General features: G+C 44.0%; 2 protein-coding genes across 7 annotated transcripts; one reads left to right on the forward strand and one right to left on the reverse strand.

The window, feature by feature from the left end:
* Positions 1–1226: 1226 nt before the first annotated feature.
* On the reverse strand, positions 1227–10961 carry PSMD13 (proteasome 26S subunit, non-ATPase 13). The gene is made up of 13 exons (XM_081920069.1): positions 10748–10961; positions 10192–10270; positions 8442–8476; positions 8252–8307; positions 6569–6612; positions 6067–6153; positions 4460–4631; positions 4086–4165; positions 3875–4000; positions 3274–3336; positions 2936–3016; positions 2512–2628; positions 1227–2030 (listed from the first exon to the last, which is right to left on the reverse strand). Exons 1-13 carry the CDS (start codon positions 10840–10842, stop codon positions 1935–1937), a joined length of 1131 nt encoding a protein of 376 aa, XP_081776195.1. The 5' UTR covers positions 10843–10961; the 3' UTR covers positions 1227–1934.
* Positions 10962–11363: 402 nt separating this feature from the next.
* Positions 11364–20273, forward strand: SIRT3 (sirtuin 3). Of its 6 annotated transcripts, none has more exons than XM_081885217.1 (9): positions 11364–11577; positions 12236–12331; positions 14227–14398; positions 14778–14960; positions 16109–16341; positions 16508–16608; positions 16858–17019; positions 18297–18506; positions 19434–20273. In XM_081885217.1, the coding sequence occupies exons 2-9, from the start codon at positions 12256–12258 to the stop codon at positions 19647–19649; spliced, it is 1353 nt and encodes a 450-aa protein (XP_081741343.1). In that variant the 5' UTR covers positions 11364–11577; positions 12236–12255; the 3' UTR covers positions 19650–20273. The 6 variants fall into 6 exon arrangements, 4 of the variants coding, with proteins under 4 accessions (XP_081741343.1, XP_081741345.1, XP_081741344.1 ...); XM_081885219.1 differs by having other exon boundaries at positions 19510–20273; XR_014162390.1 differs by lacking the exon at positions 19434–20273 and having other exon boundaries at positions 16858–17168; positions 18297–18435.
* The last annotated feature ends 67 nt before the right edge of the window (positions 20274–20340 follow it).

Genomic DNA, 20340 nt, shown 5'->3' on the forward strand with positions numbered 1-20340 from the left:
ATGGACCACTTTGAAACTCAGCTGAATTAGTGGAAATTATATGTCGTAAATGCAGTTGTACAAAAGCACGCAACTATCTGTATCAAAATAATCAGTTAGCCAACCCCACACCTATAAAAGGTTGAGTGATGTGGCTTCATGTCGCACTTTTTGCAATGTTATCAGTTATAAACCAGTGTAACTGAGCAAGGCTGTGCTATCAGAAAGCTGTTTATACACAACTGGCAGCAGCTAGTTCTCATACTTTTACTTTCTTTAGCAGATGACCAAAGAACTATTAGAAATGTCAGCTGCTGATTTTTTGACATGAGATAGGCCAGTCAGCCCCTTTGTGAGTGATTAATAGTTTTTTACAAGACATTTTACACTGCTCTGACTAGCCCTGGGAACGTCTTGTGAAGGGTAGATAATCTAATCATAATTATCAATTCACCATCACCACAGTTCTCATTAATTTAGAGGAAAATATCTGATCCTATGATCTCCCTAGAATCATAGAATTGTAGAGTTGGAAGAGACCCCCCCCCCGAGTCATCTAGTCCAGCCCTCTGCAATTCAGGAATCTTTGGCCAATGTGGGGCTCAAACCCACGACCTTGCGATTAAGAGTTTCATGCTCTACTGTAGACTGAGCTGGTAGCCTACTTCCCCCACAATTTCTCTATGTTCAATTTTTAAAGAAATCTGGACATTTTCCTCCCCCCACCCCCAAGGGAATCTGACCAGAACTAAAACAAGGGAAGATTTAGTTTACCAATGACATGTCCAAGGTGAAAGTTACAGTGAAAAGGATGCTTTTCAAGATAGCCTTTAACATTGGTGAGCACCCTATTGTGGATGAATGCCAATTAGTCACCATAAAAGCACTACCAAAGAAGCCTTTGTCATTAGATGCCCATTTCACCTTCAAACATGAAGCTGAAAAATTGTCACGGAAACCTAAAAGCTTTTTAAAATAGAGATTTCGTATGTATTCAAAAATTGGAGAACAGAGCCCCTTTCAAGATCAAGTCCAGAGTCACCCATTACTGCTCTAAGACTGAGAGCAATACTAACATCGAAATCATGCCTTCCATAGACATGTGATTAGTAGTAGTATTATTTAAAACCCACTGAACTCTGAAGGGCACAAGTAAGCTGCTAACTCTGGTTTTGTGCCTATTATAATAGGACTGCTGCTCAATTCAAGACTCAGTGGAAAGCATACCAACAGAACTGCGCAAGAGGGAAGGCAGAGAAGTTTATTCCAGCAGTTATTTGACTGCATCACACTTCAGGATAAAATGTTCATAAAAGACAAGAGCAAACCCAAGGAGAGTATAAAAACAAATCCATTAAATTTATGATTTTATTCTTGGAAAACTCATTGATGGGGTTTGAGCAGTTTCCTCTACTGCAAAACAGAGGGAGACTAGGGGAAAGAGGCATTTGTTCTCATTTATGCTGCCTCTGGACTGGCAGGGAGAAAGGTCATGCTCTCCCCCCACATCTGTCTGAAATGCCCAATGACTGAAGATGGCCCTTCCTTCTTACACCCTAAATGCACAATGGAAGTCCTGCTGCCATCCCACTGCGGAGCTAGTGACCTCCACCCTTTAGCCCATAAGCCCCAAACATCCTCCATTGCGGCAGCCTCACACCAAGACCGATTAATCCACCATGAAGGAGTCCTTATTGCCTTTGGTGGCAGCAGGATGGGAGCTCCCAAGGAGAATGCTAATCAAATGGCTTAGCACGTAGGAGGGAATTCCCGACTCCAAGCACCAAAGGGTTACACAGCAAAGGCCACTTAGTCCTCTGTACAAGCATCAGAAAAGTAGTTCTTTCCCTCCTCCCCTAGCCCCCCGTTAATAGAATTCAGTACAGAGTCAGTGGTCAGGGCACTGCCAGTTTCAGCAACAGTACAAGACATTCCCTCAGCCAGTGCAAAGTCCTCTATGTCAGGATATCGTGGGCTTGGTGCTCCACCAACATCTCCATGCTCTTCACATCTGTGCACCAGAACTCCAGGCGGTCTTTCATGCCCTTTATCTAGGAAATAAACCCACAAGCACTTTAGGAACTTGGACTCAATGGATACACAATGAATACACACAGACAAAAGAAGGGCCAAGAAAGATAAAAAATTTAACCAATCTACATCAGAATGTCTCCTGCAACAGACTACATTAAAATCCTGTTTTAGAGAAAAGATAAACTGCAATCTCCCAGTGGAGTGTCTTATTGGTTTGTTTTAATGACAAGACGTTTTGATAGGGAGATTCAAAGGTGCCAGAAACAAAGTAAGCATTGTGAAGAAAACTGATTTAAGTCAATTATTCAATGTGTCATAAATTCAACATGTGACCGTATAAAGCTGTTTCTGCACTGAAGTAAAGGAAGACATATAAGTGCAGTGTGATTAATCAAAGAAACCACACCCTTTCTCCCCCAGAAAGCTGTTTTTTACTAAGATTCCATGCCATGCTTTAAAAGGAGAGTGTTGCACTGAGATTTCAGCAAGAGTGATTACCTGTTGTAAATCCAGCACCCGTGGTTGGACCCATGTCATGTGAACTCTCTTATCCACTTCATCAATACTGCCTTTCACCAAGCCCACTGACAGGGCTTTCATCACTAGCAGCTCCACCTGCAGGAAAAGAAAACCAAGAGTCCCTTACTGGATTTACTAAATCTGGATTTAGTATATCCAGTTGTTTCCACAAAAATCACTGCAATTTACCAGTCTGAGTACCTGCTACAACTCAAAAAGAGGGATTTAACAAACAGAGAAAGGGGAAATGGCCAAGATCATGGCTGCTGTAAATGCCTATCTGGAAATTTAATTGCATCGATTTTAACAGGGATTATCTGAAATAAAAATGTCTTTGAAAATGGAATGACACAGAATCCCAGAACATTTGGTTCCCTCATAAAGAACTGATAATGCAACTTACCTCATTTACAGTGACTTTGGCACTTTTAGCAATCTCTTCAAAAGTGAGTTGCCTGTGGTTAGCTGGTCGGGTGAAGGTCATCTGCAGTCAAGTAAAACTAAAGTTAAAACTAACCTGGGCTTACATGAAAAAAGAAGTTCCCAACATAGTGATCATAAAGCTTGATTTCCCGAGCTTTGTTCGCCTCTGTGCAAGGCATTATTTGAAAGGTGGACTAGATCTTCAATAGCAATATACTGTATGTTAATTACATTTCAATACAAATAAAAACTTCTGCCCCAAGTGGAAACCACTATAGGGAAGGACCAGATTATATAATTTAGAATTGCTAGACTTACCTCCATGAGGCACAGCAGCTGGATCTTCTGTAGAAGAAGAGCTTCATTTGCAGCCAAGTCTGGCTGTAAGACATGACAGATGAGAACTTTAGTTACTCCAAAAATCTTATTGTGTTTTCTTTTATGTAACAAGATGCATGCAACACAGAAAGCGCTCATCATTTCATGTGTCATCTGTGTCATGAAACCATAACCTTAGACCTACCATTGTAAATTGTTCAACAGAAGTGTTTAATTTCTAAATGCAACCGTTAAGATTGATTAATCCAACATCTCCTCTATGGGAATGAGAAAATGAATGCTACTACACAGTTCAAGACATCTGGCAATGTATCTGTTTCAGAGCATGGATTTTAAATTGAAGTGGGATTCTTTGGAGTTATTTAGACCTTCTCTGAAGCAGATCCTTCCTGAACTGGCCCATGTCCCAAGGCTTAAGTACTCTAAAACAGTTAATGGGGGAACTCTGTCCTGTTGCCCCAAGGGTTTTTTTTTAACACTCTGAATCTATACCAGCTGTTTTCAGAAGTGCATAAGCTTTACTTTCCACTAGCAAGTCAAAGAGGAAGTACTTATTTAATCAGTCAAACCAGCCACCTACCTGCTGCCCCCATGCTGACTTCAAAGCCTGGAATTTTTCCACATTGCCACTATTGAAGGCATAAAGCGTGTCAATCAACCATTGCCTGTCAGTGTTCCTCAAAGACTCCAGCACTGGGTGCATAAGCTGAGGATGGAAATAAAGTAGGACATTGAGATATAGTAGCTGGCTTCTGGTTCCTGAACATTTTCACCAATTAAGTTCTACTTACCAGTTCCCCAAAGTTATAGACTCCTTCCCCAAGGAGTCCTGCTAACCCTAAAGTAAAGGCTCTCTCCTGCTGGTCTGCCACTGAAAAGAAGAATGATCTGGGTCAAGCAACAGTCTGAGAGACCACACCCCATTTTAGTACACACACATACATATATTCTCCTACGTTCAATAAAAATGTGAGCATTCTATACACAAAGGTACAATAAATTATTTGTCTTAGGCCTATTTTCCTGAAACTCCAGGTTCCAACAACAATAATCTTGAGGATAATTTCTATTTCCCTCTCTGCACAGTAAATTAAATCCATTTGATACAGGTCTCCACAGCACAAACAAATGCATTTTGTTCAATATGGGAAGAAAAGAGCATTACCTGGGAGATCTTTGACATCTATACAGCCCAGGAACCTTAATGCATCCTTATAATAAGAGGCATGATTCCCAATTGTCTGGTAATACTTGCTGGAGAGATCATAGAAACGGCTGTGAACAGATGTCACACCAGGAAGATTATTCAGCATCTCTTCAACATCCTCAATGGTCTCCTAAAGGGAAATAAGGTGATACCAATCCTTAAAATCCACATGTATTTTATATATATACACACAAAAGCATGTTACAATAACTTGCCTAACAATTATAAGCAATATTTGAAGAGAGAAAAAAACACAACTCCAAAGAATGGCGTGATCACATTAACTTAAGGATCAGAACATATTTGTTGTTTTATTTCTGCTGGTACTAGGATTTGACCTGATGAAGTCTCAACTCTGCTGAAGAAACAAATCCACAACTGTATATCCTTGTCTGCTTGAACACTACAGCTCCTAATAGTGGTTTATAAAAAAATGAAACAACCTCCATTATATAAACTTAATAACCTTGTTAATTGCCAAAACGTGTTTCTAAACAGATGTTTACAGGTTCGAAAACCCCTATTTTTTGCTTGTGGCAAACTGATAAACAGCTTTCATTTGTACAAAGTATGAACACATTGCAAGATGTTTATTTAGACTTTTGTGAACAGTTTCTAATGGGCCATGGATTATGTTACTGGATTATACCAGCAAAAGAAATCAAATCAAAAGTGATCTCTGGCCATCAGAATGGAAATAATAATGCCACTTGTCAAAAGCACAAATACTGTTACTGCATACTTAGCATCTTATTTGAAAAAAACTCAATACAGTATCTTATCAGAAATACCAACACTTTTGATTATTTAAATTGTATTGTACAGTGGTACCTCGAGTTACAAACGCCTCAGGTTACAAACTCCGCTAACCTGGAAGAGTTACCTCGAGTTGAGAACTTTGCCCCAGGATGAGAACGGAAATCGTGTGCCGCTGGCACAGTGGCAGCAAGAAGCCCCATTAGCTAAAGCACGCCTCTAGTTAAGAAGAGTTTCAGGTTAAGAATGGATCTCCGGAATGAATTAAGTTTGTAACTAGAGGTACCACTGTATTTCATTTCCGGTAACACAAAGTGGAACACAAGAAGCAGATAGAATTTAGTCTTCTCCACATATCCAGTACTGGGGAGAAGTAGGTCCAGAATACTGGTAGATCCTTGCCTGATGTCCAGTACAATGGCAAACATTTCCGGCTCTCAATTGTTTAACAATGGCAACAAAATGCCTCTCCCCCTGCGACAATGAAGAATGCTTGGGGGTAATCAGGAATGGATTTTTGAATGAAAAGAGAGCAAACTCAGCTCAGTTCTGGTACCCAAAACAAATCATGCTGATCAGCACCTGCTCAAACACAAAATGTCCTTCAATTCTAAGTTTATGTCTTTTGCACCTGTCTACAGCTAATGGCTTTTCAGAGTACCCATAAAGGCCTGATGTCTGCCCTCTCCTATGTTAGAAGATAGCTACTAAAAACTAAGGGCTGCACAAAAATGCAAGAGCCATCTAACACAGCAAATTCAAAAAAAGGTTTTGTTATTATGAACAAGAAAATATGTATTTTGTCTCACCTTTGTGACTTGTAGATCACCAATGTTTAGTTTCAGAGCTCCAATGGCAGTTTTACATAGAATCACGGCTTCATCACTGCTTTTCACCTGCAGCCACAATACAAATTCAAAGTAATAAAATGGCTATTGTTACAAATAGCAATGAAACTAGTGTCTGCCAAAGAGAGCATAAGTAGTTAGCAGTTTTTCCAAATTTGACTGTGTAACTATCCTTGATCATTTTCTTACTGGCAATGAAGCATAGCTTGTTGGCCAGTTCAGTAGATGCGTTATTAATTTATATCGTGCCTTTCAGGACAAAAGATAGTATACAGAAATTGTAACATAAAACCTATAATTGCTTATTTTAAATCAACAGTTTTAAGTCTACACCCCTTTAAAACGAGTGAGAAAAACACCAGTAGGCTACAGCAATGAATAAAAACTAGTAACTGCATTGAAAACAATTCCATGCAAGTGGATCAAAGTACTATATAAAGTATCTGTCATATATCATACTTACTTTTTCTCGGGTCTTTTCCAGAAAAGTAAGAGCTACATTAGGATCTGAGGAGGTACAAGCAAGCAATTACATTAAGATTCACATAACCTCTTACTGGATCCTATCACAAAAGTTTTAGAATTGAGGACCTGCCTGAATGATATTGTCCTTGGGGAGAGGAGTAGAGGGCTTCAAGGCATGCTTCCTCCCTTCGTTCCGAGAAACAATGAATGACAAAATTTTTGCTCAGACTTCTGGTTTCAAGGATCTCCTGATTTAATGTCCCAAAGTCAGAGGAGAGCTCGTGTTCAAAGTAACATGAGATCTCCTGTTTGATCATTCCATTTCTCTCTACACTGAGGGGGAGTGATTGTGCAAGCCAAAAGCTAGCTCCCAGATACTTCCTTGGATCAGTCCCAGGGAGAAACCAGCACCAAAAAAGGCCTTCAGTCTGTCAAACTCCTAGGATTAGATTCTCAAATTCTCAAATGCTGGCCTTATAGCAAAGTTAAGGAGTATTAATGGCTAGTGTCCAGAAAGACTGAAATGTGAATAATTCCCTTTCTCCAAGACTGAGTACAGTGGTGCCCCGCAAGACGAATGCCTCGCAAGACGAAAAACCCGCAAGACGAGAAAGCCTCCCCCCGCCGCCCGGCTTCGGAACAATGTCCCGAAGCCAGGCGACGGGGCGAAAAAGCCTCCCCCCGCCGCCCGGCATCGGAACGATGTCCCGAAGCTGGGCGGCGGGGCGGGAAAGCCTTCCCCCGCCGCCCGGCTTCGGGGCGAGAAAGCCTCCCGAAGCCGGGCGGCGGGGCGGGAGAGCCTCCCCCCGCCGCCCGGCTTCGGAACGATGTCCCGAAGCCGGGCGGCGGGGCGGGAAAGCCTTCCCCCGCCGCCCGGCTTCGGGGCATCGTCCCGAAGCCCGGCGGCGGGACGGGAAAGCCTCCCCCCGCCGCCCGGCTTCGGAACGATGTCCCGAAGCCCGGCGGCGGGGCGGGAAAGCCTTCCCCCGCCGCCCGGCTTCAGAACGATGTCCCGAAGCTGGGCGGCGGGGCGGGAAAGCCTTCCCCCGCCGCCCGGCTTCGGGGCATCGTCCCGATGCCGGGCGGCGGGGCGAGAAAGCCTCCCCCCGCCACCCGGCTTCGGAACAATGTCCCGAAGCCAGGCGGCGGGGCGAAAAAGCCTCCCCCCGCCGCCCGGCTTCGGAACGATGTCCCGAAGCCCGGCGGCGGGGCGCGAAGCCTGGGCGCGCTGGCAACTCTCCACAAGGAGCGCTCCCGCTCCTTGCGGAGACGTCCGCGAAGCCTGTCCTGGACCTCTTCTGAAGGCAGGCGGCGGGGCAAAAGTCTTTGTCCTCCCTGCCTGCCTTCCCAGGGGCTTTTAAATCGCCCCGGACAGCGGAGAAGTCCTCCGCTGTCCCGGGCGATTTTAAAATGCTGCCCGCCAGAAGAGGTCGGGGGAAGGCGGTTTCCATAGGAACGCATTAATTGATTTTCAATGCATTCCTATGGAAAACCGTGCATCGCAAGACGAAAAACTCGCAAGACGAAGAGACTTGCGGAACAAATTAATTTCGTCTTGCGAGGCACCACTGTAGTTCAATCCTTTGTTACTTTCCTAAAGGTCTTATTGTTGGCCTCAGATTCCCCCCCCCCCCGAACCAGTTCATAATGAAAGATAGCTAATGAAATGAAGATGTTTTACCTGTCATCTGCCGCACTACATGAAGAATTATCTCTACAAGGGACAAAGGGTTCACCCTGAAATAAAGAGATGGTAACATGAACAACTGAAGTTTTAATAGCAATTAAGTTTAATAATGAACTTTAGAATTAAAATATTGATCTTAAAATGTAAGGTTTCCCCTAAATTTTAAGTATTTTAAAATCTTTACCTGTGTTCAAACTCACTGATAAAGTTCTCATAAAGCTATAAATCAAAGAAAGAGGTGGTAAGATTAGCAATACAAGTGTGTTTTGGTTAACAAGTCAAGTTGATCATTAGTACATCTAGGACACTATCTACAGTTTCATTAGTGTGTGTGGAATTCCTTACAATCAATATTAAGCCCCGGGTCAGCACTAGACCACAACAACTCATGCCTTGTCTGGAGTGAGAAACATCAAAACCCAGGTTTGGACAACATGCCAAGCCAAACCCTGGGTAATACCAGTAGGCCCAGAGAAAGGGCAAAGCAGATGTGATCTCTCTCCAATAGCTCATGCATTTACACTAAGCCATGGTTTAGCTTATGTACATAGAATGGAAGATGGCAGGATCCCCAAGGACCTGATCTAGAGAGAGCTGGTTTCTGGCACCCGGCCAATTAGCAGACCAACTCTGTGCTACAAATATGTCTGCAAATTATGTGACATGAAGGCTGTCAACACCAACCCTGCTCTTACCAGTAAAACATTTTATCCTAATATTGAACTGAAATCTATCCCTCTGTAACTGAAACCAGTCAGTCCTGCCCTCTAGGTATATCAAGTATGTGATCATTTCTATGTGAGAGCCTCTATTTCAACAGTGCAATCATGTGGTGGACTCTGCCTCCTTGGAGGTTTGTAAGCAGAGGTTGGATGGCCATCTGTCACGGATGTTTTAGCTGAGATTTTTGAATTGCAAGGGGTTGGGCTAGATGACCTATGGGTCCCTTCCAACTTCTATATCCCCTCTCAATCTTCTTTTCCAGACCAAACATATCCAGTTCCTTCAATCTTTCTTGTTTTTCATACAAATGTCTGTCTTGTTGTCCTCCTTTAAAGCAACCCTTCATTCATTTAGTATTTTCTAAACTATAATACAGGGTGGGCTGGATCCAGAACTGGTACATCCTCCCCCCCCCATTTTGATAGGTGGGTGGGGCTACCCACCTGTCAATCACCCAATGTAATATGACACCAAGTGATCCAAACTTCAAACCATGGGAGTAGGCACAGACTTATATCTGCCGTTAGTACTGTGGTCCCACAGTACTGCCTGGTTTTTTTTATACGCTTGGGCTTATTTCTGATTTTAGCACTATAGTGCTTAGCACTAAGATAGGAGAAAGGAGATCCCTTATTTCCAGTCTTGACAAACAGCACTTAGACTGGAGATAACAGATTATCCATGTCATATGGTGTCAGATGACTGACAGGTGGGTGTTGTTTGTGCCAAAAATGGCCTGCTGGTCAAAATTCAGAGGACTGGTAGGCGAAACTAGGCCTGGGAGCAGAGGTTCCCCACTAATGATTTAATCTGGCAGTTTATCATTGCAATGTCATCTCATACCATTTTGCATCGTCTATTTAGAGTACCAGCATTATACAGTATTTACAAAATGCACCCTTTGACTCCTGGAAAAAATACAAATGTGATCCCAAATGCCAAAAAAGGGATACAGAAGTCAATGAAATTTACAAAGCAAAAAAATTAGGACATAAGCTACAAAGCCCTGGAACTGATGTGTTCAGTGGAGTTCCCCTAAATGCCTCATCATTCGCAACGTTTGTATTCACAAGAAGCCAGGGGCATACATTTACACTACTCTTAATTTTAATTTTTCTTATTTATGGTAATTCCAAGAATCTTGTGAATTAGAATACAAATAATGCAACCCATCACCATCTCAATGACTAAGGTAAGACTTGGGAGATTACCTTGATGAGTCCATCTCCTTGGGCAAAGCAGGGGTCTTGCACAAAGTCCAGAACCTGAAGGGTCAGCTGGTGCCAGAGTCTGTAAAACATTTACACATGACAATGGAAATGGCAAAGGACAGGCTGTCAATTTTACAAAATGAGGGCGAGCAAGGGAAGAGTACAGCAGCCAGGAGACCACAGAAAACCCTCAACGGTGTATTTACTCAAATAAAACACGAGTTATATGAATAGAAGCCCTTGCCCGACACACACACACGTTTTGGCAACCAGGCCAGCGCAGCGCCTCAATGGAGACGGCCAAGTGCTTCACACTTCCGACCCTGTTGTGCTTATGCCACAAGCGACGCGTGCCTATCCACCATTTTCCTAGGGCAAGCAGCCTGCCCACACATCTCGGGAGTGAGGCCCGATGCACCAGCTTCCTGAACGGGGGGGTTGGCCTTCAAGAGCAGGAGACCCCCCCCCAGCGGATCATCTCCTGAAAAAGGCGCAGAGTCGCCCCTTCCCCACCTCCCGCAAGCTCCCCCAGCCGCCCCCCCCACCCCCGCCTCACTTCTTGTTGTAGAGCTCCTCCAGGCGGTGCCACACGGCGGCCTGGCCGGGCCCCGAGCTTTGGCTCTGCTGCAGGAAACCCGGCACGTCCTTCATGGCGAGGCCGGGACCGGGGAAGCAGCGGGAGACAGAGAGAGCGCTTCACCCTCAGGAGCAGGAGCAGGAGGCCGGGCCACCCTGCCGCCGGAAATGCACACTCACTTCCGGCACCTTCGGCGCGGAGCACGCCGGGTACCGTATTGGCCTCGCTCTGCGCAGCATTGCTTCTCGATCTCGCCCCACGCGCTGGGGGGAGGAGGAGGGGCGAGAGTTCCGGGGGAGGGCGGGCAGGCCCGCTGGTCGCCATGGCAACGGCCTCCGCTGCGCGAGCGAGCCGGCGAGCTTCTCTCGGGCGCCCCCTGCCGTCGTTGGGTGCCGGTTGCCATGGCGGCCCGCCCCCGCGCGTGACGTGAGGGTGGGGATGCTGACGTCACTCGCCACCGCCTCGCGCCACGAAGAGGAGGAGGAGGATGTCGAGTGTCGCAGCTTCGTGAAATAAAACATTGCCCGCCACCGCCTCGCTATACGGCGGCAAAGAACATGTTTTCCAGGCGGGAGATCCCTGCTGTTCGCCCCCCCCCCGGTTGGGCTGGGGGAGAGCCGCTAGGGCCCCTCCGCGCCGGCCATAAGTGACCTGGACAGGGTCCCTCAGGTTCCTTTTGCTCCCTTTGCTCAGGTGCATCGCCACCGTCGGACGGAGGTTTGAGCAGGGAAGCGTCTCTCTCCCGTTTCTGGCCCCTCCGTCCCTTTCTGCCCGATCTTAGAACTGAGGGAGGTGCGGTTTCCTTTGCTGTAAGTGCCATCTTGCAACGCAAAGAACAAAATTGTTGCACTCATTGCTGTATATTCGTTTCGAAAATGCTAAAAATAATAATATCCTGGATGGGGATGTGTGTCTGAAGTGGGCCTTGCCTTAAAATGAATGAAACACAGAGCTGTGCTTCTTGGGCAATTACGGCAGTCGGAGACTAGTGGCGCCCCATAAAAAAAAGCCACTGTGAACGAGATTACACCCAGCAGAACCTACTGCAAAGAAAAAAGCTATTGCCAGTTGAGAGCAGCAGTGTATAACAAGCAGTTTTGTAGCATAATGCCTTAAGTGGTGGTGCAATTCATCTCCAAAAAGCTACTGCAAGGGTGGTGGGGACCGTAAGAGATGGATTTTTAGCATGAGCGGATCTAGGCTCTTCTTTTAGGAACATTAAGGTAAAGAGCTTTTCAGCTGTTCTTTCAGGCTCAAGATCACTGAAAGCAAACAAGAGTGGTGCTTTGCCCTACTGCTCCACTCCAGATCTTCTGTAACCTTCAGACCACAAATACAACCCAAACAGGAAACTGGCGAGATACAGAGTGATACCAGCCTCCTGCCCACCTGCATGAGTAGAGCCATTAATAAAGGGAAGAACACAGAAGACATAGAAACCTCTTGATTTTTCTTTCTCTGGTGCAGGACTAGGCGGCTGGAGGGAAATGAACTGGAGATTATATTACAGAGTCTCTGCAGGAAGGCATGCACTTTGTGCTGAAAGTTTTCAGAAGCCAATAGGTAAGTAACAATCTAATACAGAAGAATATGAATGAACTGGAAGGGCCATATCAGATTTTGGAAGAGTTAGGAGAGCTAAGACCTGGAATGGAAAAGCTTACAGGTACTCAGGAAGATTGTTGGCATATTTAGTATAAACAGGAAAGTTGAATATAGGGAGGATTCTTACAGTGCATCAGACCGTTGGCTGAGTACTCTGACAGACAACTGCTCCAAGTTCTCAAGTGGACAGAGGCCTTGGCCCTGCTACGTGAGATAACTAGAGATGCCGGGGACATTGTGCATGGAAAACATACAGTCTACCACTGAGCTAAGGTGTTTCCTCTATGAACCAATTTAGAGTAGGTAATTTTTTACATCTGTCTGTCTGTAGAACACTTTTAGCCTGCAAAATGGTTTATAACTCTCACATCCTCCAAGGAGCCATATGAAGGAAGTGCAGTAAAATGTAACCTCAGACTTTTGCAGTGTATCCCCCTTTATCCCCTTTTGTTGCATAAAGTGTGAGTCTCCTTTGGCGCAAAACCCTGTTGCTTTGTCTATACAACTGCATGAGGAGATACTTAATAATAATTTATGTTCTTCAGCAAATACTAGTCATATATAATACAAGGCTGGGGAACCTTTCCCACTCTCCAGGGCTCCATTTGCGGGGGGAGGAGTAGTCAAGGCCATACACCTGTAGTGTTTGGGGCCAAGGCCAAAAGAAGGCAGGGTCAAAGCATACATAGACACTCACATCCCATTCACAAACCTACATACTGTGGTACCTTGGTTTATGAACTTAATCCATTCCTGAAGTCCATTCTTTTACCGAAGCACGCTTTCCCTAATGAGGTCTCCCGCCGCCAGTACCCTTCTACCATTCGGATTCCGTTCTTAGAACGAGGTAATGTTCACAAACCGTGACACTACTTCTGGTTTTGTGAAGTTCGTAAGCCAAATCGTTCGTAAACAGGACTGTTCATAAACCGAGGTACCACTGTACATAACACATGCACATATACACACTGTATCAGGCCGCCAGTGTAGTGCCCTCTCTTCACCAGACAGGTTGGTCAATGATCAGGAAGCATCAGAGTCATAGTTCAACAACCTCTGAAGAGCACCACGTTCTGCTTGCATGGCGTCTGTGCTGCATGCTGAGAAAGGGACTCCCTTTCTCCATGCTCAGCCCAGGAACTGCCAATGGGGAAAGAAAGTAATCTCTTCCTTCAGAAGCAGCTCAATTAACTTTTGTGCTGCACAGTGTGAAAGGGACTCCTTTTCTCACTCTGCAGGATAAAAATGCACCACACTGCCCATGCAGCTTCAAGAAGCAGGGCACAGGCAGTAAGAGTGAACCAGGCTCTTTTTTTGGAATTGAATGAAGAGGCTGGTACTGTTGGTGTAACTGCTCAGCTCAGCTCATGGGCAACTCAGCAGCAGGACTCAGCCATGTTCCCTCTTCCCCACTACTGAGCAGTAATTTTCAGTAAGCTGAGCCTCACAGGGCAGCGGGAGGTTTTCCTCACCTCAGTATGATCTGTTCTCCCTGGGCTACTTCACGGATTGAATATTACAGCTCATCAGTGGAGGCGGGGGGGGGGGAGGGGGCTGAGTAGATGGATCTGGATCTGGGAAAAGACTGGCAAGCTAAAGGGGAGATCCTGTGGGCCACACCTGGATTATGAAGTGAAGGTTCCCTACCCCGAAATAAAGGTTTAATCAACTAAATTAGGGTTAATCCTATTGCCCCCACTTTACTTGTGAGTAAGCCTCATTAAATTTAATAGGACTTCTTAGTAGACATCGTTGGGATTGCACTGTCAAATGGGTTTTCTATTCCTCAGTGAAATTTCATATAACCAACTATTACAAGCCCTGCATTTGAAAATGGTTGTTATGTTTTATAGGATGGAGGAATTGCTGGATATGTTCCCAGCAACATTATTATGGGAATTTTTCTGGTTCTATGGCCTGCAGAAAACTGCTCCTAACTTCATTGAAACCCACCTTCTTCTTTCCAAATGGAAATCTTTTCTTCCAAAGCAGAACAGAAAAGATTGCAAGTACCTATGGAGTGAGGTATGATATCCTTTCTCCTGCTCATTTTGACTTTGAATTCTGCCACCTTCCTTCACAAAATGTGCTTGGGACGCTTGTATTTATTTGTGTTTATCTACTTTATCCCATAAGAATATAAGAATCCCCTTGACTTAAAGTGCACTCCTGGTTCTTCCTTTGCAGCTGTGGCTTCAGTTATTTTAGAATTCAAGCAAAGGAAGTGTTGAGAGCACACTTTAAGTCATACGACACCAGACACAGGGCAAGTAAAGCCACATTGTTAAAAAGAATGCCAATTCACTGCTAATACGAACTGAGGGAGTTTTCTCCCAGTAATCTCGTTCTGGTGAATGGCATTTGAATGTGTTTCTTTGTAACCCATTGCATATGTTGCTGGCAGGCCCTTTTCATTATCCACTGCTCTAATGGTATTCTTTGGAGGTGGCAGAGGAAGAAATGATGGTCAAAAGGAGCAGCTCACCCTGAAGGATGTGACAGAACTAATTCAGAAGAAAGAATGCAAGAGAGTCGTGGTGATGACTGGAGCCGGGCTCAGCACTCCTAGTGGTATCCCCGATTTCAGGTAACACTCAAACTGCTATCAAGGCCTTGCTCTCTTGACTGTACAGACATTTTCCCTACTCTGTAAAGTCTCCACCTTGTGTGAACTCTTCAGCAGCCACCACACTCCCAGTCATAGATGGAGCAGCTCCAAGAAGCAGGGCACAGGCAGTAAGAGTGAACCAGGCTCTTTTTTGGAATTGAATGAAGAGGCTGGTACTGTTGGTGTCACTTTTTTCCCTATCCCAACATCGCACCAAACAAGGTCCATTAACGGTATAGTCCCTTAATGCCAAATAAGTCATATCTGGTTTTATGCTACATGGAGGATGCCACAATAGGTCCTTTAACTATTTAATTTGACTTTCTTGCATCCAAAATTTCCCCCTTTATGGATTGCAACCTATGTTCAAAAACAGATAGCAACAGAATCCAGAGCAAATACACCAAGTGTTGTGCATGAAGTGACAGACACGCATTTGTGAACAGAATGCTATTTCACCAGTCACGCACCTCCCCCTCCCTCATGTGGATTGTTAGCCACCTTTATTTAATTTTTGCAAGCATTTTGTGGGGATTAGAGAGGGATGCTTTGGGTGGCTTTATGCAGTGCCAGCCAGTGTCCTGCACAATCTTCTGCTTTGAACTTTCAGCACATTTCTTTTTTCAGAGAAGGAAGGCATGTTTAATCTGAGTATTTATGTAAAGATCTTTGGTCTCAGGGAAGTGTCACATTTTGCTGTAGTTCTCATTTGCTTGTTTGATCCTGCTATGCTGATAAAGAGTGAAACAATATGCTACTATATCAAATCAAAACACCCTTACCCTGTTTGAAGTTCTCTTACCAGGCATGCTATCAGCTACCTTCCTTCTCATTTTCTGGTATCATTGTCATGGTGTCTCCTCCCATCTTAAAAGCATCATTCCTTCTTGAGAGAGGCCTCCACTGCTGAATTCTCCTTCCTGTTCACCATAAGCTGTTCACATATCAACTGATAGGCCACTTTGGTGGTATGTCTTCTTGACAAACTTGTGATAAAATACTCCTCAACTGTGTTTTCTCATATGTGAATTTACTTCTAATAGGGGAAAACCAGCACATGAAAAACCTTTGCAATGGCTTGGTTTCCTGGCATGTTCTGTAGTTTTCTTCCCCTCTTGTCTCCACAGGTCCCCTGGGAGTGGCCTCTACAGTAATCTCCAGCAGTATAATATTCCTTATCCAGAAGCCATATTTGAGCTTAATTACTTTTTCCACAATCCTAAGCCTTTCTTTACATTGGCCAAGGAGTTATACCCTGGCAATTACAGGCCCAACTATGCTCATTACTTTCTCCGACTTCTACTTGACAAAGGGCTCCTTCTGCGTCTGTACACACAGAACATTGATGGGCTGGAGAGAGGTACGTCTCCCCATCCCCTCAATTTGGATCTAAGAAATAAAAATCTAGGCTAATGTTAGAGATACTGCAGCAAACCTTTGGATGGCAGGGAGAGTATTCTCCACTTTCTTTGCATTGGTGGGACGTCTGGGTCGAATTGACCTTAACTCTGAGTTTTGTGTTCTAGCTGCTGGGATTCCTCCAGATAAACTAGTTGAGGCTCATGGTACATTTGCTTCTGCTACATGCACTGTCTGTCGAAGGTCATACCCTGGTGAAGACTTCAGGGTAAGTGACAGCACAGCAGATACACCAGGAATATCAAGAATACTGCAAAGGGTGCTGGTTATGTTTGGCTTAGGCACCAAGAATCTTGTTTTGCGGGGTTCATAGGTTTGCTTTTACTTTCATTAATGCTTGGGGTGTTCAATCAATAGTACCAATGGAAAGTGTCCCTTGTAATTTCAAGTGATGTAATGTGTGGCTTATACTGCCTGATTGTGGACTCATATCCTACTTTCTGTGTTATCATTATAGGAGGATGTGATGGCTGACAAGATCCCCAAGTGCCCTGTGTGTACTGGAATGATCAAACCTGACATTGTTTTTTTTGGAGAGGAGCTCCCTCATCGGTTCTTCTTGCACGTGACAGATTTTCCTATGGCAGACCTGCTCTTTGTCATCGGAACCTCCCTTGAGGTCTGCGCTATCATGAACACGGGAAGAGAATGAAAGCTGGGGTATTGAGACAGAGTGGTTCGGGGACTCTGGAAAGCAATGCGGATCCAAAGGGAAAGCGAGGGTGGCAATTCAGGGATCAACCAAGTCGAATGCATCTTGGGAAATGTGTAAGAAGGATTCATAAATAGCTCGGGAAGCATAGATTGCCAAAATCGAAGAAATGATTTTGTGTAGTGATGTAGGGAGAGGCGGAATCAGTGTTGTTGTCTCTCAGTGGCAGGGCAGAAGTAAATGTGCCTTAAGCATAGACATATGACAAGACAGTCTTCACTAAATAGTGTTGTGTACAAAGTCAGGAATATTGGAAATGCAAGCAGTTTTTCCTGTATGACATTATCCCAGCACACACAATAGAAATCTTAACATGTGCATTGCCCCATCAGCAACTGTGTTAGCAGGGGAAAGGGAGAGCAATATGGACTCAATCACCTGTACTGTAGGGATCAATGATGAATCAGTACACCCCATTTCCTAAATAAGAAGCATGTAGATTTCCTTAGCTGCTGTTCAAATGCTCTGCATTAATTGAGGGTGAATAGCTGGTAGTGTATGGCCAAGGGCAGGGATCAGCAAACTTTTTCAGCAGGGGGCCGGTCCACTGTCCCTCAGACCTTGGGGGGGCAGACTATATTTTTTTTAGGGGGGAATGAACAAATTCCTATGCCTCACAAATAACCCAGAGATGCATTTTAAATAAAAGCACACATTCTACTCATGTAAAAACACGCTGATTCCCAGACCGTCTGCGGGCCGGATTTAGAAGACGGTTGGGCCGGATATGGCCCCTGGGCCTTAGTTTGCCTACGCATGGCCAAGGGTATGCACCCTGAAATAGGAAAGCTTTGGTTTAAATATTAGATTAGCTACAAAGTCACTGGATGGCTGTGAGCAAGTCATTTTCTTACAAGCCTCAGCTATACTCTTTCACTTAGGAATAATATTGCTAACCTACCTACCTGACTTGTTGAAAGGATAACCTGAAATAATCTTAAGTTTGAACTGCTTTGAGTAGGCATTTAGCAGAACCACTGTACAATAGGTAACATATTTCCTTTTTGTTAGCAGGTTCTCATTTACACTACCATATAGCCCTCTTCATTAACCAGTATTTGGGTGCATTATTAGAGTTGTTCGATAGATCAATAGATCTCAAGGTGTTATGAATTTCTTTTGTGCTGTGACTTTCACTTTGGAGCAGAATATGCAGCCTTTTCCTTTTGGTGTTTGGATTTTAGGTGGAGCCATTTGCCAGTCTAGTTTATGCAATTCGTAGCTCTGTTCCACGTGTGCTGATCAATCGGGAATTGGTGGGACCCTTCGCTCATCAGCCACAGCACAGTGACGTGGCTGAACTGGGAGACGTCATCATTGGAGTAGAAAAAGTAGTGGAACTGTTGGGCTGGAAGGAGGAGTTGCAAGAATTAATGAAGAAGGAAAAAGAAAAGGTATGAAAGTTCCGAGTTGCAAAGCTTTTATTCTCTCACCCCACTTCACTTGCAGAATCTGTCATGAGTACAAACCTTGCAGGAGTTCTGAAAAGAGTAGTTAATCACCTGTCTTGACATAATATGATCTGTACAAGATGGGGGGTATATGGCATGCCAGTAGTACATGTGAAAAGGTTCTAGAGATCTTGGTAGACCACAAGTTTAACATGAATCAACAGTGTGATACAGCAGCAAAAAAGCTAATGTTATTCTAGGCTGCATTAACAGAAGTATGATGTCCAGATCAAGGGAAGTAATGAGATCACTCTATTCTGTCTTGGTCAGACCACACTTGGGCACTGTGTCCAGTTCTGGGTGCCACAATTTAAAAAGGATATTGACAAGCTGGAACATGTGCAGAGAAGGGTGACCAAGATGATCAAGGGTCTGGAGACCAAACCTCATGAGGAATGGTTGAGGGAGTAGGACCCAAACAAAAGGTTTCAAGGTTCTTAGTAAACACCAGGAAGACCTTTTTAACTGCAAGAGCTGTTTGACAGTGGAAGGGGCTCCCACGGGAGGCGGTGGACTCTCCTTCATTGGAGGTTTTTAAGCAGAGGTTGGATGGCCATCTGTCATGAATTTCAGGGGATTGTACTATTTGATTTTTATTAAATTTGTATACCACCCTTCATCCGAAGATCTCGGGGAGGTAAACAGCATAAAAATACAAAATAAGAACAAATTAAATGAATGCCCCCCCCCCAAAAAAAACAATGGACTAGATGAGTCCCTTCCAACTCTATAGTTCTGTGATTCTGTGATGTTAGAATTAATGGCATTTTCCTATGTACTTGTTGTATTCTTACAACTCAACAGTGATATGCTTTCATTTAACTGTAAATGAATCATTTCCTTCTCTGTGTTGTTGCTTTTTCACTTTAGTCAGTATCAGCTGTTGAACAGATGGACTTTGGAACAAGCAAGCTTCATAGACAAATAATGTTCTTTCTATTTTTAGCTGGATGCAAAAGACAAATAGGAAATCTGACCCCTGCTGTTGGAAATGATGTTTACCTCCTAAAGGACTGTTCGCTGCAGCCAAAGGTCACAGCAATAAGAGCAGAGAACTGGAGGAAAATATGCTCTCCATTGTGCTAGCACCCAGTAGGTTAGAGGAACTAAAAATCATTCAGAGAGTCTAGTTGCACATGGATGTCCTCTGAAGGATCTTGGGAGATGATGATCAAATGGCAGGTTGTGAATTTGCTTTTGTGTAAGAGGCTCTAGATACCAGAGTGGAAGATGAAGATGTACATTATAGCTGCTGCTTCCCATTAAACTTCACCTTTTAAGCTGTTTCTCCAAACAAACTCTTCAAATGTTTTCTAAACCATCATAGATCTTGTGGTGTTGCACTAGTAGCCTTAGCTGCAATAGCATTCATCACAGTTATGCTGAATCTGACATTGTACCAACTTGTGAAAGAATTTGGATTAGGCCAACTTTAATAACTAAGCTTAGAAGTTTGACTGTTCAGTCAGTGTCTCTTCTGCTGTAGCTTCTGTGAAGATCAATCTGAAAGCTAATATTCTAAAAATAATTTGATGTATTAATATTCGGTGTATCATTTATGTAACATGAAAAGTTAAGGTGTGTAACTACAATTTTAGCAAGAAATGACAACAATGAAAAGTGTAGTGAAGCTGCTGTTTGAACTTGAATAAACACTTATTGAGTGGCAATAATTAGTGAAAATAAAAGCATGTTTCAGCAGTCTCTCAATATTCTGTCTGCAGATTTCTCAGTATTTAAATTCTAAACTTGTATTTTCTGTCCTTGAATTTATTTA

The sequence above is a fragment of the Podarcis melisellensis genome (genome assembly GCF_964234715.1).
Source record: "Podarcis melisellensis genome assembly, chromosome: 1".
NCBI lineage: Eukaryota > Metazoa > Chordata > Lepidosauria > Squamata > Lacertidae > Podarcis > Podarcis melisellensis.